We start from the raw sequence: 18,650 nt of genomic DNA on the forward strand, positions 1-18,650 counted from the left end.
AAGCATATTTAAATATTCTGAATTATGCATCAGTACAATTAAATAATACAATTGTTTATAAATGTTGCTGTGATGGCCAAATCCATGGCCACACTCTGAAGGCAGAAGTCGGTAACTCTTATGCACAATTTAGTTTTCATAATTTATTTTTTTCATTCAAATACAACACTTTAGTTTCAGTAAAACATTTATTAGTTGATTTGGATACATTTGTTTTTTATGTTGGCGCGTACATTTAGTTAACGTGTATTTATATCAACTTTAAAGTTTAATTTTTTTGCAACTAACTTTGTTTTTGCCGGTACTTACCTGCCTTGGAGTGGCCAGACAAAAGATGGATGCCAGGGCTCAGCAGGCTTAAATGCTGATTGGACTGCACCACTAGTTCCTGCTGGCAGGGGAAATTTGTAGTTTCTTTATTTAGATAAGTTTTGTATTTAAGTAAATATTAGTATTTAAACTTTAATATTTTTGATTTTCATTTTTTGGGTTTTAGTTTAGCCAAACTCAGCTGTGCTGTTAGTTGTTTGTGTTATTTGTAATTGTATTCTGTTTAGTTATCCCTATTGTGTCTTAATTGGTCTGATCAGCCAGTATATAAACCCTGTGTGTCGTTTCTTTGTTAGGTCAGTTATGTTTCTTTGTGCAGCCAGTTTGTTTACATTTTTTGCCTGAGTTCAGTTTTGTTTCTTTGGCCTCTTTTATGAGCTCAGTTTATATCCTTTGTCATTTATAATCTTTGGGTTAAAATAAAAAACCCTATTTTTCTAATTAATATCCTGTGACTCCTTCTGTTTTAACTCGGTCCATCACAGTTGCTTTGATAGATGTGATGGAGCTGCTAACAGGAGCTGCTGTTAGCAGCTCCTGTTAGCCGCTCCTGTTAGCAGCTCCACGCTGTTAGCCGCTCCATGCTGTTAGCAGCTCCGTCTCCGGCCGCAGTGTGAACAGTTGAGAGGATCAGTGGGAGGAAAAGTTGGGTCCAGGTTTAATGAATTAATCTGACGTTCCTCCCAAAGTGAGTTTCTGCCTCCAGATTCATTTGCAGAGGTGAGCAGCACAGATTGAGGTCAGCAGACGCAGCGATGCTATCGGCCCGCCGCCTCGTCAACCAGCTTTTTAATTAAAAGCTGCTTTTCTCTTCCCTGAAACTGAAAATTAAATCAGTTTCCAGGACGGATATCATTTGATTAATCTGCAGCATTAATTGAGAAAAAATATATTTGGAAATCAAACAGGATTTCTGCAGAGAAAATTCATTTCAGGACAGAAACGGCTGAGAGATCAGGACAAACAGCAGCACATATTATTTGGAATCAATAAAGTATTTCTGAATTTGAATTTTGAATATGATCCATCACTTCATCCGTTCATCATTCATTCATTTTGCTGAATATCTTGCATATTAAATCAAATTCAAAACTCATCAAATTAATCCAGCTGCATCGTCCCTCCAGTCCTGTTCAGCCCACTTTAATGCAACTCCAGTCCATCTGCCTAGTCAAAGTCTGGTTCGGTTGGTGAACCAGACTCCAAACCGAGGACCGAGGTCTGGGTTCAGTTTGAATGTGAACGCCAAGCAGACCAAAGGCTGCTCCAAAAGTAGGAAGTGGACTACAGCACAGGCCATTCTGTGTGAACTGTAATAAGTTATGGTTTTTAAAAGATGGACGGTATTTGGCTAACTCGCCGTCTGGTCGTTAGAAAGACTCTCATTTCATTTAAACATCCCATAATTTAATCGTTTTCTGATCCGCGGTGACACAAACACTCAGGGATTGGTTTCCAGGCGGCCGCCTGCCAATCAATTCACCAAATCAATTAATCAGTTTCTATGAAAACAGCCTGCAGGAAGAACTGATTGATTCCAGTTAATGTGGACATAATTATTTCTGCCGGACCCTCTGAGGCCAGCAGCGCTAAGCTAACGCTCAGCTAAGCTTTCAGGAAACATGTCATCTTAATTGTTCTCCTAGGGTTGCCACCTTTCAGAAATCCAAATAAGGGACGCCCCCCACGGCGCGTCGTCCTAACCATGTGGTGGGACGTCCGCTGCGGTGATGGACATTATTTTATGGTGGTGATTTTTGATTTTAAAAAGTGATCTGTAGGGCAATAATTAATGCATAGTTGGTTAGAGTATCCCAAAACTGTACTCCAATCAGAGTAGCATACTTTTTAAAATATGTTTAATTAAGCAAGTGTAAAAAGTATTTGGCAAACTACCGAAGTACTGAGTAACTGACCATAACACCTGATTTAATATTCAAAATGTGTCCTCAGCCAAAAGTATAAAAGTTATGTGAACATTCTGGTATTCCAAATAATATTACCAGAATAATTTATATAAATAAGGAGTTAGGTTTGGAGGCTGGTTCTAGACCAAATTTACCACGAAGGCCAGGATAGTCAGTGTTTTCTGAAACAAAAAAGACAGAGCAATATTTCATCATTGGATATATGAAGTGAGCCAAAGAGCCACTTGTGTCTCCAGAGATCCAGGCTGCAGATCCCTGGCAGATGGAAAGTCTGACCCTATACAGCAGCTAAAAGTGCAGCACTAGAACATTTAATTCATTGTTAAAGTAAAATTGTGATGGTTAAAAAATCCACCACTGAGTATTAACATAAGACATTTATTTAGTATAACTTCTTTGGTTCCCATTGGCCCCCATCTAGAACCGCCCCTGGGCTGCAGGTCTGGGTCTGGTGCATAAATAATACATTAAATGACCACTGAACAACGAATTCATAAAATATATCAACATTTCAATATAAACCTACAGAAAGCCCTAACAAACCTTTTAAAGTAGGGAGTATTTATGTATTTACTGTTAATCTAATGTATGATTTGTTCTTTAAATGATCATTTGTATTATTTTGGCTGATATTGTTATACATTAAATAAGCAAATAATCAAACCAATATAGTCGATAAAAGCACAATAAGAAACGTAATCATAGCAAAATGTTCTGCACCATATCAGCCTAGGAGATGATACAGAACATCTGATGGTACAGGAGATGGCAGGGTCAGAACCTGCAGACCCGTCAGGTTCTAGCGGGTCTGCAGTTCCTCTCCTAATCCAAGGCACCATAAAAACAAAATGTTTGCTTAGGTCTATTTAACATCCCTGGTTGTAACAACCTGGGTTGTTATTCTTCTGTACCTAATTAATTTGTTTGTTATTGATTTTTGTTCAATTAAATTTCTTACATATACATTGCAAATGGTCTTTTTATTATAGTTGATCATGTTGTTTTTCATGTCTCCTTATTTATTTTGTTCCTCCTATAATTGATGGGGATGTATAGGTATTATTTATAATGTATATGTTTATGTCATTTAATTATATCTACATCCTTAAGAAAATGAAAAAATATGGTGTTTTATAAGAATTTATCTTTTATGGTGCCAGTAATGCCGAAATTAATAGTAAATAATAAAGACTTTTTGGTATTCTAATTTATTAAAGTAATTAGATTAGTTGTACTACCACCCCCACGCCACTAGAGGCAGTAGCAGGCCCGAAAATATGCGACTAATGAGCAGATTTAGAAGTACACCGAAAGCTACAGAATTTGCTAAAAAAAAACTGTGAGCTGCGCTGAAATAAATAAAAGAGAGAAGTTCAAATACATGCTGAGAGTGAGACTCCTTCCTAAAGGTGAACATGATTTCAAAATAAAATAAAAATGGGAGACCACGGATAATATAGGAAATAGCCCCCCTTTCACTTCCGGAGTGCAATGGTTCCATCTTCTCCTGCGGTCTGAGGCCTCCTGCGGCGCCGCCTCCGGCCTCCAGGGGGCGCTCTGCTCACACATTCCCACTGACACAAACATGTTTGACTCGTTTCTGCTCAGGATCATCACCCACTGAGGAAACCTGGAGAATGAAAGCTTCAGGGATCTGATGGAGCAGAGGAGATGTTCCTCCGTCTGGTGACCTCCAGCTCCCTGAGGTCATGCTGCTGAGGTCAGAGAGGTCAGCAGGGAGCAGCCTTCATCGCTGAACCCAGAGCTGCAGTGATGATGAGGAGGAGATCTGAGCGTTAGCTTAGCAGTTAGCATCTCCCAGAAAAATGACTTCAGTGAGTTCAGAGTTATGATAATTTAATTATTTTCACAATAAAAGCCTTCATTTGCATGGATTTTAATAGTGGACTCTCACCTGTTTATGGATTTGAATCTGAAATATTTTACGAAAAAGCAGATTTCTGTCTGATCCGCTCCATCTCCTGAAAATGAATCAGCAGAAACAAAAGCCAACTTTATGGAAACAAAGGTAAAAGTTTTACTGATGTTTTATGGGACGAAGCTGCAGCATAAAATAATATTACCTCCATGTTTATAGTTCCACTAAAATGTCAGTTTTTATTTTAAATATCTTCCCTGAAGGTTTTAAAATGTACAACAGCTCATCTAAATCTGAGTTCCATCCAGCAGGTGAGTTTTATTCAACATGCAGTGTCAAGAGACGTTCCCCGCTGCAGCGCCCCCGTGTGGACAACAGGAGCAATGAGCAGAAAACCTGTTTACGAGCTAACAGCATTTATTTTTATTTAGGCCGATGTAAAAAAAAAACTAATGGAGATTCATTTTACAGTCATATTTTCACCATTCATTTAGAAACGTCTCAGCAACTAAATATTTAACTCTGAGCTAAATATGTAGCACAGATATAGTTAGCTTGCTCAAGCTAACTAACCCTGAGCTAGCTGGCCTGTGTATATATTAATTTAGCTCAGAAATAGTTACCAAGCTATGGGCTAACTATAAACTTAGCGCGGCTTTATGGAATAATTAACTATTTCTTAGCTAAAAATCAGAATAATATTTCTTGGACAGATTTAGCTTGTAACTAAATATTTAGAAATAGTTCATAACCTAATACTCACTTTATTCACATGAAAGATCATTAAAAATCATGTTTTATGACCACATATTTAGCTCAGAGCTCAACTAAATAGCTAGCATAATTATTTAGTTTAACTTAATATTTAATTTGAAATTGTGACATTTATTTCTCTTCTGACTGGTCTCTGCATCTCACTATTTAGATCCAGAGACACTTGTGGATCAACATTGTTAGATTATTTTCAGACTCCTGTTCTTCCAACTCGGATTAGACCAGAGGAAACTTAGCAACCCTGAACAGGTAGTTTACAGATCAACATTCGATTAATTTTCTTTTCTTGCTCTTTCTTCTTTTTCTTTCCTTTTTTTATTTTGTTTGTATTGCCTTGTTGCTGAAAATGTGCTATATAAATAAAATTTGCTAAATAATCCAAATTATTGTCTTTTCAGGTGTGAAATTCTTCCATCATTTATTATTTAGTCAGATTTTCATATCAATAACACCTTTAGTCTGGATTAATGTTAATAATAATTCCTTTGGCAGCCGTTATATTTATCCAAAGCTTCTGTTTTAGCTCGGTGAGGCTGAGCTTTGTCTGCTAGCAGCTCCAGAACCCAGCAGAACCTGGTAAGGTCCGATTAACCACAGCTTCTGACGGCAGATCTGAAATGATCCAGTAAATGACTCCCAGCTGATTCTGGAACAGCAGGTCATAGACGAGATTTTACCAAGTTGACGTGAATAATAGTCTAGGCTGTGGTTCTGAAGGTTCTGCTGCTTCACCATCATGGCCGCTGATCTGCTGCTGCAGCGGAAAGCGGGCTGGTTCCTCCAAGCAGAACCTGCTGCTGGTCTGCAGCTCAGACATGAATAATAGATCCTCACATCAAACAGGCCTCTCTCTCTCTCCCTGCTGTTGATCGCCCTGGGCCGAACCCGACCAGAACATTTCTGCCTTTCACATTCGGCTCTGCTGCTCTTCCTGTCTGGCTGACCAGGAACACAGCGGGGCAGCCATCTTTGAACCGCTTCTCAAAGCAAAAATGTGGCCCAGCAGCTCCCAGTTTGCCCAGCAGCTCCCAGTTTGCCCAGTAGCTCCCAGTTTGCCCAGTAGCTCCCAGTTTGCCCAGCAGCTCCCAGTCTGCCTCCAGTGGCTTACTGGTCATACTGGACTTAATGCAACCTGAGCATTAACAGCTTCAGAGCTGTGAAGAAGAATTGACGCCCTCTACTGGTCAAACCGAAATGTTTCAGATCATTAAATAAAATATCTGATTTAAAGGAATTTACTCCAAATCAATGTTTCTTGATAAATTGTCTAAAAAGGTTATTTGTGATTCTACCTTTACTTTTCTGTGGAATTTGTGATTTTTGTGTAAATTCATTTGATTCTGTAATAATTTAGCCTGAAACCGTCTCAGTGCTGCCGCTTTGGGTTGAACGGTGGTACTGCAGTTAGGAGGTCCAGTTGGCTTGATGCTGACGTCACCCTCCGTTCTCACTATGACACGCCGACTGGTGGCAAGTCAAGAACTGCTAATGTAGCTAGCATAGATCGATAGCGTTCATGTGTGATCGGTTAGCGATGTGAAGAGAGTGTAGCGGCTAACGGCACAACCTGCTGCTCCTTAATGACGCCATGACAGTCTATGGAAGATGGTCGCTAGATGGTTTAGCAGAGAACATTTTAGTTTGTCAGAAAAAAATGTGATATGACATCTGTAACAACATCTTAATGCTAAACATGTAGCAGATAATATTAATGTCAACATCCACTGCAGCTGCTATCTCTAATGTTAGCATCCACTGTAGGAACTAACTCCAGTGTTAGCATCCATTGTAGTTGCTAACTCTAATGTTAGCATTCACTGTTCCAACTAATCTTAGCACCCACAGCAGCTAATGCTAATGTTAGCATCCACTGTAACAGCTAACTCTAATGTTAGCATCCACAGTAGCAGCTAATGCTAATGATAGCATCCACTGTAGCTAATTAAAATTTTTGCATCCACTGTAGAAACTAACTCTAATGTTCAGTTCTGTTTTCAGTCTCACCACGTCTGGACTGCTGCCCACCTGAAGCAGAACCTGATGGTGACTCTCTGAAACGATGCAGCTCTGCTCCAATTTAACACGACTCTGAGCGACTCTCGGTTTGTTCCAGAATCTCTGGGCTCGGTTCTGTTTATGCTGACCTGATTCGTCCAACAGATGGTCCAGTTGGCTGTTCCTAGTGCCAGACTGGAGCTTGGTCCAACAGAACCTCTGGAACTCAGTCAGCAAACAGCACTTAATTAATGCTTAATGAGCAGTTATTAATGGTTTATAAAGTGCTTATGGCTGAATTAATAACATTTATTAGCCGTCTGTAAAGGAAACCTGATTGGAAGACTGAGCTGTATGTTTACATCTAATCCAGATTCAGATCTGGATTACCATAACAAACCTGAACATGAACTCTGGTCTAATATGAGCGCTAACAGCTGCAGATTATCCAATAAAACAACATTATGTCATTAATAAACTGGTCAGATTCTTGGCTGCATTCATCCAGAGTGATGCTGCACCCTCCTGGCGGCGCCATGTCATTACCGCCTCCACACTGACCTACATCTGGCCAGATGCTGCAGGTCTGCTTCATCAAACACTGCAGGGGAGAGACGGCAGTCAGGCAATTTCTGTTCACCAGCAGAGAAACTAATGAGCTCTGATCATGACTGGCAGGAAAACATCAGCGGCCATGTTGGATCTGCAACAGTTCACGCTTCGCCGCAACAGAACATCAGAGACAAACGGCGCCTCGATGATCCCTGGAAATAATTCACAGAACAGAACCAAGGCTGCCAGGACCTCACTGGACCCAACCGGACCACCAGCAGCAGGCGAGGTGGGTTGAGGGTCTTACAAGGGAAAACAGCAACGATGGAGACAGACGGAGTGAAGATTCAAATCGACAACCCGACAGTTACAGAAGAAACTCCTAGCTCTCAATGCTAACCCGGGGGTCACTATAATGCTAATCCAGTGGTCACACTAAAGCTAACCCAGGGTCACTATAATGCTAATCCAGGGGTCATTCTAACGCTAACCCAGGGTCACTATAATGCTAACCCAGGGGTCACGCTAAAGCTAACCCAGGGTTACTATAATGCTAACCCAGGGTCACTATAATGCTAACCCAAGGTCACTAAAATGCTAACCCAGGGGTCATTCTAACGCTAACCCAGGGTCACTATAATGCTAACGCTAACCCAGGGTTACTATAATGCTAACCCAGGGTCATGCTAATGCTAACCCAGGGTCACTATAATGCTAACCCACACAAGTGTCACATGTGATTCAGTCTTTGTTGCCATGGGAATGTCTGATTCCAGACATGTTTATTCACATTCTATCTGTTTTTAATAAAACGCTGAAAATATTCAGGATTTTTGTTGCAATAAAGTTTTAAAATATGTAATTTTACCTGCAGCCTCTTTTTCTTTTGTGTTTCTGTTTGTCTCCCTGATGAACTGAGGCCTAGTCAAAGCCTGAGGCTGTTCTGAAGGCAAAGAGCTCACATTACCCAGAATGCACCAGCAGGGGGCACCATGCTCCCTCTCAGCATCTAGAGCTGCTTAAAACATTCAGTATTCATGTCCTGGTTTTTACTGGTTTTTACTGGTTTATACTGGTTTTTTACTGGCAGCTCAGCTCTGCTGTTCTTGCTGCCGTCAAACTGTGTGAAACCTGACATTGAAGTTTAATGTACAGGTTCTTCATTTCTGAATCATCCCAGCTTGGCCCAGATTCCTAGTTCAGCCCAGAACCGAACCCAGCCTGGTTCTGCTGGTCAGAACCAACCAGCAGCTGCTCTGGATCAAAGCCTGTGCTCTGACAGTTTCTTCCTTTATGAATATATTTTAGTTTTCTGAAGCTGGTAAAAATAACTGAGGTTTGCTAAATTAAACTTCCTGAAGTGAAACGATTCTTTTTTTGTTGCTTTGATTCAGGAAATAAAGAGTTTCTATTATTAGAGCAGCGAAGAGCTGAACTGTGGAGAACCGCAGGAAGAGAACTATTATTATTATTATTAATTATTATTATTATTATTATTATTATTATTATTATTATTAATAATAATAATAATATTATTCTGATTATTATTATTAATAATAATATTATTCTGATTATTCTGATTATTCTGATTATTATTATTATTATTATTATTATATATTATTATTATTATTATTATTATTATTATTATTATTATTATTATTAACTCTAACGTGTCAAATCCTGATCAGTTCTTCCAGGTTTTTCCAGAATGTTTCCCAATTTCAGCCTGAAAACTTTCCTCTGACCGTCTCTGGTTCCCTGATCTGATCTCTGATCTGCTACTATTTCCTGTTATGTTTTGTCATTTCCTGCTGCCTCACCTGATCTGGAATCTGATTGGCTGTGATTCCAGGCTCCTGGGATTGACCCGGTTCTGGTTCTGGTTCAGGGCTGCTCCTGTTAAAAGGGAGGTTTTCCTCTCCACTGTGCCCCCTGCTGGTCAGGAGGACTGGTGTTGCAGGTCAAAGGTTTCCATAGAAACTTTGTAACTAATCTGAATGATAAACTGGAAGTTCTTTGAGACATTATTAGAAATAAACTGAATTAAATTACTGATGCATTTTAATTGACAAAGTTACTGAAAAATCCAACATTTTTCCTGAAGGTTTCATCCACGTCAGGAATTATTTGTCGTCTCTTCAGCTGAACCGTTTTGAATGAAATCAGAGGAATTAAAATGAAAGTTGCATTTAAAGTTTGTAGAGATTAAATTTAATATCAGAGAAGAAGAAGGGGGCAGGGCAGTTTGGCTTCTTAATTATCTGAATCAGTTTAATGATGATGCAGCAACACATGAATAAGAGCTGCAGAGTCCGTCCTCCACTAGAACATCCACTGATCGTCAGTCATCAGCAGATTATTGATGACTTCAGCTGAAGGAACAGCGGTCTGAGGGAGGCTAATGCTGTTAGCATGTTAATGATCCTTATTGAAATTTAACTCCATTTAAAGTGTTTAAGTAAAATAAGTTGTTCATTAAAAGCATCTCGACCTTGATGTTAAATGATTTCATCTCATTATTTTATTGTAGTTGTTCAATTTCAAATAAAGTTTTAATACTTTATTCATGAAGTTTCTATAAAATATTCTCTAAAGAAACTTTTTAAACTAACATGAGTAAAAAGCTGAATTCTGATAATGAGGATGAATTTATTTCATTTAAATAATAAGTTTTATCTGCTAAACAGAAAATCTCCTCTTTAACCTTCTGAGTGGTGATTCAACAGCTGCTAAACACAGAAATACCAGACATTGTTACTCTGCCTTCGTTTTGGCGCCCGCTCCAGCTTGGCGCCGCAGCAGCATGGCCGCCGCTTCACAATCCATCAAACAGAAACTCAGGAGGATTATGAGCAGCTCTGATCCAAACAGAACCACCAGCAGAGTTCGGCTCTGAGCAGCAGCTCCTATAATGAGCTCAGCAGCTGTTTGCTAATTACTGCTAGCTAGTCTGCAGGAGCAGAGTGAGGAGATGTGCCTGGACAGGCTAAAATAAGTTAGCTTGATCTACCCAGGAGTTTAGCAGCTAAATGGTTGCCATAGAGATTAAAGAAAACATGAAAGAATCAAAGCAAAACTCAGGGAAAAACCCCAGATGACGATCAAAGACGATGATGTAACGCGGTACCGGCCCTTTAAAGACGCAGATAAATATTCAAACTTTTGACTTTGTCTCCTTAAAACCATAAACCTCAAAGTTTTATCTGGATGTTATGAGGTAAAAGCAGAGAAAGCTCTGATGGAGGAAATGATTTTAACGTTCTTCACCCAGAGCGCCAACAGGCTGGGGGCGGCTCTGACCGCCAGAGACGGTCCGGACAGGAACCCAGAAAAACCTCAGGAACCGTCAGAATCAGAACCATCAGAAACGTTCCAGCGTCTCGGCCTGAAGAAAAACCAGCAGCGACTTTAAGATGTTTAGTTTTAATCCATGAATCCTCAGAACTTCAGTCTGAAATATTGTTCCACTCTAACGAACTTCAAGCTGCCCGGTTCCGTCCGCTCCGGGTCAGAGCGGCCCGGTTCCGTCCGCTCCGGGTCAGACACATGAAGGTCAATATTAGCAGGTCAATATTAAATATTAAATCTGAATATTTGCAGAGCCATGAATTATTGATGCAGTCAGCAGAAGTTCTCCATGTTCTCCTCTCAGCCCGACCTGGGCCAACAGAACCCGAACCGAACCCACCGGACACATTCACCGCCTTCAGCCGAACTTTGAGCAACTTTCTGGGACTTGAGGCAGCGTACTACTGCAGCAACTCACCTTAGGGTCAGAGGTCAGCTTACCTTCTCGTCCAGGGAGAAGCTCCGGGTGTGCTGCGCGGCTCCGGCGCTCTGGTTCATGGCTCCACGGTTCCGCCGCTGCGCTGCTCCGGATGCGGCTGCGGGGTTCGGGATGCAGCTCGGAGTGGAGCCGCTGCTGGACGCTCCGCCTCCGCCCGCGCTCTCACGCAGCCAATGATGCGGAGCGGCAGAGCGGCGGGGCGGTGAGGCGGCGGGGCGGTGAGGCGGCGGGGCGGTGAGGCGGCGGGGCGGCGGGGCGGCGGGGCGGTGAGGCGGTGAGGCGGCGGGGCGGCGGGGCGGCGGGGCGTTGAGGCGGTGAGGCGGTGAGGCGGCGGGGCGGCGGTTGATTGCGCTGCTCCAGCTGTTCCCTCAGCTGTAGATGAAATCACACGGAAAGGTTTAAGGTCCATGAAGAGGTTTGTGTTTGTGTGTTGGATCAGAACCAGAACAACAGAAATCTGTTAAATCCACAGAGAGAGATTAGATAATCTGAAACAATAAATGACTTCAGCTTTGAAACCACCAAGTAATAATAATACTAAATCTTTCTAGGAAGTGAGGGAGCCAGAGTAATAGTTCAGAGAAAAAGTATATTTTATAAAAATACACAGAAAAAAATCTGTTAGACCATCATCCAATAGAAGATCTTTGTTTGTCTTTCTGTTTGTTTCTCACAGAAATGAGCAGAAAATGCAATAAACTGAGCTGATAAAAGGAGAAAAACAAATAGTTTATGTAAAGAACTTAATATAAATGCTCAGTTCCTGAAGGAGGCTGTCAGCTCACAGGAAAATGAAATCTGACCTGAAAAGAGATCTAAACATTAAATATTGGTTTTATGACACTTTCAATAACAAAACAAATGTTTGGTTTACCGTCGGCTGTCGCTAATATGTTAAAGCAACAATTTGTTTCCACCTTCATACAAATCATGAAACTTTTCAATGCGTCTCCCAACTAAATCATTAATAAACTTATTGATTTATTGATTTTGTATTGATTAAATCTGATGTTTTTAACAGGTAATAATCATATCTAGGCTTATTAAATGAATCTGAGGCTCGTCTGCCAGATTTAAAACATCTTTAGAAAACAATATCCTGAAAGCAGCTATCAAACATTATTTTTATAAATCCCACATTATGTTTTTATTATTCTGATCTTATAAATTGAGTTTTTGTTAACTGAAGGCAGAAATCCTCATGATTCAAAGAAAAAGCAGCTTTAAAATGAATAATCTAATAATATTTTTGTTTAGTTGTGGATCTGCTGTGACAAACAGGAAGAACCCAGAATCACTTCCTGTTGACGCGACGCAAAGGAAACTTCTGACAAATATAAAATATGATAATTAACAAACAAAGACATGAGAAATAATCAGCAGTGTAAAATAATTTGAGGTCAGCTGTCAGCTCCTCTGTGAACTTTGACCTTTATGATGCTGTTGTGGGCATTAGAAATAATTCAGATCTTTATTCTTATGGAATAAACTCCAGATTAATACATTTCATTTGATGAACTTTTTGTTTCCTTGTTCATTTTTATTTTGTGTTTTCTGTGGAATAGTTTTGGAAATATTTTGTCATATTTGGTATTTTGACTGAATTATCTTGAATGTATATTTGCATAAAACTCGATGTTTATAAGAATATTACAGAAATTAATTTGTGATGAATCTCACTAACGTACTAAAAGTGTTTCTGGGCTCTGCAGAACTTTTTCCTTCTGCTTGGTGAGTTTGATCTGGACTGAACAAACATCTGGCCTAGTTAAAGTTCACAGCTGCTGCACAACTCTCTAAAACAACTTCACCTGCTTCCTGCTGGAAGCTTTGGGAGGCTAGCTTTGGTTAGCATGTTAGCTCTCCAACGATAGAGGAGAAACAGAGAGCGGCCATGTTGGATCTGGACAACCAGTGGCGGCCATGTTTTGTTGTGGTGTCTGTCTAGCTCAGTGTTTCTCCCCCTGGTCCTCAGCCCCCCTGCTCTGCATGTTCTAGATGAGCCTCTGTTCCAGAACAGCTGATTCAAATGACTGCAGGACCATCAGGAGCTGCAGATCCTGTTAATCACCCAGAGACATAATCCAGGTGGCAGAAGGGAAACACCTGAAACATGGAGGACAGGAGGCCTGAGGACCAGGGTGGAGAAACACTGAGTTAGCTGGACCTGTGTCCAGGTTGCGGTTCCGGCAGCAGAAACAGGCCAGCCAGCAGCTGCGGCTAACCTGGCTAATTGGATAATCCCTGTGGTAATCTGGGAGCAGAGAGCAGCTGGAGTGATGTAACAGATTATTTCTGCATCTCCATTCCACCTGACTGATCGGTTTCATCTCTTGCTTCACGCTGCCGTGACAACCTGCTCTCCTCCTTGATGCCGTTCAGCATCTGGATGTGGAAGCTGCTTCCTCTGCCACGGGTTGCTGCGTTGCTGCAGAGCGTTGCTGCGTTGCTGCAGAGCGTTGCCGTGTTGCGTTGCTGCGTTGCCCTGACCTCACACTCAGCAGCAGGATCATTAATAAATGATTCTGTTCATCCCCGTCGTCCTTCCCTTCCTGTTGCCGGGCAGATGAACTCTGACCAGCTCAGCATTTATCTTCCGTTTTCACTTTCTTTATTTAAATAAAAACTTTTTAGTAAATTATTTTAATTTTGTTTTGCCAGATGAATTTTTCTGTTTGCTGCTAAACTGAAGGTTTTAGTTTTTCTGATCTCAACGTTGAATCATTTAAATGGAACTTCATGACTAAAAACTCTGATTTGATCTGGTTAGTTTGTGGAGAAGTAAATAACAATCTGCATCGTGTCGTCAGATGAAACCAACCGGATCATAAAGTTTCATCAGAAACAGAATAAAAACAACATGAAGCATCGAAATCTTTGGGTCTTTTTGCTGCTGCTCACTTTTCATGAATCGTTTCTTCAACAGCAGGAGATTTGATCAGATGTGCCGACCTGGGAGCGGCTCTGACCACAGACTGAAATACGACTCATTTATTCAATGAGAATAAAAATCAAGAAAGTCCAGAAGCAGCAACTTTTATAAAGACTCGGCACTCTGATAATAAATCATGATGTTTATGAACTGACTGAGCTGTGACCATCAGATCTTCCTCCAGATTTATCATTTGTCTGTAATAAACATGAACCTGAGCTGAGTCAGATTATGGGATTATCTGTGTTAATCTGGCAGATTCCTCCTCAGGTTTGCAGCCTGTTTAACAGAAACAACTGAAAGAAAATGTTGTTTGGTTCCAGTTTGTCTCTGATTAACTGAGAATCTTTTCACTCTGTCAGTTTCAACTTTTGATTCAAAATGTTTATGTTAGAATAAAAACCTTCAGATTCATCAGAGTAAATCTGGTTCTGTTGGTTCTGGTCGTCTGGAGCTACTTCTGTAGTCATGCTGCTACAGCGAACTTCTCCTACTACTCCAATCTACGGATGGAGGCTAGCTTCAGCTAAAGCATCTTTTATTCTTGATTTTTTTCCAACTGCTCCAGTTTTACATAAACTAACAAACTAAACTGTTGTGTGAATTTTGATCAAACTTTTAAAATGATTAAAAAACAGAAAATGTGAATTCGTTGTGTTTTCATTTTGAAGCAATACAGAGCGTGGTGTCATCAGATGTTGATACTGCTTCCTGTAGTAGACAGGAAGTAGAGGCTGCTAGCTAGCGTGGAGCAGAGACAGTCGCCCCCTCCTGGTGGTTTGGAGTTTGGTTCCTCTGGTAAGGCAGAGGCCATCAGTTCACTGCTTCCTTCTGATCTTTAGCTCTTTTTCAGAGGTCAGAGGTCAGAGGTCAGACTGAAAGCATGGAAACGCTTTCAGGTCTGGTTTTTAAAAAAAAATTTTATTGGATTTTCAGCAACATAAACCAACCAATACATTCAAATCCACACATCTATTACAGAGATATAGAAACAGCATAAAGTCTTAGTTGACTTTATGCTGAATTGACTGTGAGTCAATGGTTGTCATGTTTTGTAAGATGTGTTGGCAGAACGGAGAGCCAGTCCTCAGTCCATCGGAGTCTCTGTTTTCCACCACAGCAGTCAGTGTGGACAAGGCTGCAGCTGAAGCTTCCCAGGTGGAAACACTGCATGTCAGAGGAACAACCCCAAATATTGCTGACAGCGTTTGGGGGAATATTAATATTCCACGACTCAGACAGGGGCTGGAAGACGTTCCCCAGAAGGCCAGGTGCCTTTCTCACCTTTACATCCTGGGCCAGCCTCATCTGATCCCTGTGGTTTAATACCTTAAATTGTATTAAGCCATGAGGTCTGATACATATCGACGATAAGCCTGCTGCCACTGTGACTCAGTTATTCTGCTGCTGCTGTTCCTTCATGTTGTCTAATGAGGGCGCTGCAGCTGCATGGATCAATGTGTACACTGTTGATGGGGCCCCTCTCTGTATGGGATCCTCATCGGTCCCACTGTGTCCTGCAGTCTGAAGCGTTGATGAGAAGTTTTTTTAACAAAGCTCTGCAGCTACAGATATCTAAACCCGTTGGAAGAAGGTCGGCCAGATGGTGCTGCAGCTGCTGGATGACCATCGCTGAGCAGCTCCCAGTTAACCCTTTATTTGCCAGGCATGGAAAGTGGAGTCAACTAAAGAAGGTGGGAACAAGGCATTTGCTGATGTGGGAGCTGGCAGGAGACCCAGTTTTTGTTTGAAATGGATCCTGAGCTTTTCCAGATCCTGATCGCCGCCAGTGTAACCGTGTTAACTGTAATCAGTCGTTTATCTAATGGCAAACAAACAACTGAGGCCAGTGAACCAGATTTACAAGAGTTTTGCTCCATCAGTGACCAACAGGCACCGTTTGATTTTCTGCAGGCTTAAACAGAAACAGTTTACAGACAGTAAAAGTTGACATGATGATTGGCGGCCAGCCCTCCCTCCTCCTTCGCTCTGCAACAACTCCTTTCTGATGGAGGAATCTTCCATCAGAAAGGACAGATCTTCACATGGACAGATCTTCTCTAGTTTTTTAAAAGATGATTTAGGAATAAATATTGGAATTGTCTGAAAAAGGAATAGCATTTTGGGCATTCTAACCATTTGAACTGAATTTAGCCTTCCTGCCAGGGACAGAGGGAGGAATGACCAGCAATCCAGATCCTGCTTAAACTGACTGAAGCCAGTATCAAAGTTGTGCTTGAATGGATCTTTGTAATTTCTGGTTATATTTGCTCCTAAATATTCACATTTTTCAGAACTCACTGCAAATGGAAGAGAGTTTGGGGGCAACTGGTTGGCTTCATCATTAACAGGAAAAATTAGACATTTTGTTCTGTTGATCAAGTATCCTGATGTCCTACCTAATTATTCAATGCACTTTACAGCTTTAGGGATGGATTTGCATGTGTCAGAAAGAGGAGGAGGTCATCAGCATGTTCTGACAGGGTGGATTTGTCCAGCTCAGTTTATTCCCATCAGCCCCGGGTCGAGGATCTGCAGCTACGTTAAACAGCAGGGGGGAAACGGGACATCCTGCTGTCATCCCACGAAAAACAGGAAAGTAATGCGACACGATATTAATTGTCTGAACTGCAGCCAGTGGAGATCTTTAAAGTATTTCTATCCATGAACGGAAAGACGGCCCGAACCCAAAATGCTCAAGAACCTTCATCAGATAACTATGTTCAATTCTGTCAAATGTTTGTGGGCATCTAATGATATGATGGCCTCTGGCACAAGATCCCCGCCCGGCAAATATGTTATGTTAAACAAATGACGAGGATTACTATGAAGCTGTCGCCTCATGAGCCCGTTTGGTCCTGGTGAATGATCCGGTCTGCCTGCCAGAATATACTGAGTATTTTACAATCACAGCAAAGTGGACTTATAGGGCAGAAAGACTGACATGTAAGCGGACCTTTATCTTTTTGAGCAATACAGATATGGTTGCCTGTGTCACTTCAGGTGAAAGAGCTTTCACCTGAATGTTTCTGTGTAAACTTTACATATGTGGGCCCTGATGGCTTCCTGATCGAGTTTTCCAGATGTTTCTGCTGAGCTGCTGCTGCAGTCTGACTGCATGACCAGAGAGAAACCATCCAGACCAGCAGGGACGGTTCCACCTGCACCGAGAATGCTGGGTTTCTTATTATTTTAAAGGGTTTATCTTTTCTGAGTTAAATTATTTCATTTTTATGAGGATAGTTCCTAACAACATGCTGATAAAAGCTATAAACTAAAGAACTGTAAACCAATCTGCTGATCCTTCATGAGCAGAAACCAGAGATAAACCAACTAAACTGGATATTTACTGGAGAAAATAAACAACTTAAAATACTTAAACAACTAGAAATGGTTGATATTTGACTGAGATGTTTTATTTCTACTATCTGTTAAGTTTTCTACAAAAATTGAACAGATTTGGGGGAACTTTGTGTAACAGAGCAACACAAATTGGTCATTTCAGCCATTAAACTCAGGAGTCACTGAGTCCAAAGGTTTCCTTCTAGTTTATCAGCCTCAGATAAAAAAATACATTTAATTCTGTAATCTAAACTTCATAATTATGGATGGAAGACCTTTATTTAAAATATGAGTAATTTAAATAGTTAAACAATGTCTGAAAAAACAGTGACTTTTGTTCAGAATAATACATTTTACAGTAAATAGTTGTAATGTTGTAATTCCGGGGTGTTGTTCCCCCCCGTGCCGCCTGGAGGCGCTGTTGCAGTCAGTCACCGTCCAGATAATAACAGCAGGAAGAAGTCCGGCTGGCAGCATCATGCCCGCTGCTGTGATCATGGAGGAGAACTTTGATCAGTTATTGGATCAATGTGAAGCTCAGGAGCTGGAGGTAAGCTGGACGGGTTGAATTCCGCAGAAACGGTTCGGGTTTCAGTCGTTCCGGGTTTTTCGGCTCGGTTTGAAGGTAGAACCGAACATTTGGTTCCCTGCTTAGTCCGTTTCTGGATGACTTGGCATCCAAACATTGAAGGATGATTAAACCGATCGAGTTAGCGCTGAAATGAGCTGAAAATCATTATAAATAAATGACCATCGTAGAGGCTGTTTGGTGATTCGGCTCTGATTGAGACCTGAGAGCCAAGCGGGTGAAGTTGGCTTCCGACTCGTTTCCTCAGTAAAGAGTTATTTCACAGATTTAAGGAGCTGCTCAAGTTTAAAACCTGAAACTCTCAACTGTCGGACATAAATTTATCTGCACTGTTTAAAACTCATCTGAAAAATACATAAAATAACTAGAATCTAATTAGAGCAAACCGGAGCAAGATGACTATAAAATAGCCCTCGGGTGTCACTTTGGACACCAGCTTCAGCTGTTTGTTAGCTTGTCAGTTAGCTTTAGCCGGCTGATTATAAATGAGGCTGGAGTGGTTCCGACTTACCTGTAGTTACATGGTTACGTTGGTTCTGGAG

The 18,650-nt window shown here is 41.1% G+C and overlaps 1 protein-coding gene and 1 long non-coding RNA gene across 3 annotated transcripts in view; both read left to right on the forward strand.

Moving 5' to 3' along the window:
• LOC106962515 (uncharacterized) overlaps positions 1 to 4,247 on the forward strand; it is an 18,726-nt gene extending 14,479 nt beyond the window's left edge. The window contains exon 2 of the long non-coding RNA XR_001427991.1: positions 4,053 to 4,247. This is a non-coding gene — a long non-coding RNA (uncharacterized LOC106962515). The remainder of the gene's footprint in view (positions 1 to 4,052) is intronic.
• Positions 4,248 to 17,940: 13,693 nt separating this feature from the next.
• The window catches only part of cops8 (COP9 signalosome subunit 8), a 21,778-nt gene continuing 21,068 nt past the window's right edge, over positions 17,941 to 18,650 (forward strand). The window contains exon 1 of one of the 2 annotated variants that reach the window (XM_015056976.1): positions 17,941 to 18,069. In XM_015056976.1, the coding sequence (XP_014912462.1) occupies positions 17,998 to 18,069 (72 nt within the window). In that variant the 5' untranslated portion in view covers positions 17,941 to 17,997. The remainder of the gene's footprint in view (positions 18,070 to 18,650) is intronic. The other variant, XM_015056974.1, reaches the window with a different exon arrangement.

Source organism: Poecilia latipinna, unplaced genomic scaffold, assembly GCF_001443285.1.
Source record: "Poecilia latipinna isolate Pla-1442-1.1 unplaced genomic scaffold, P_latipinna-1.0 Scaffold1424, whole genome shotgun sequence".
NCBI classification, from domain to species: Eukaryota; Metazoa; Chordata; class Actinopteri; order Cyprinodontiformes; family Poeciliidae; genus Poecilia; species Poecilia latipinna.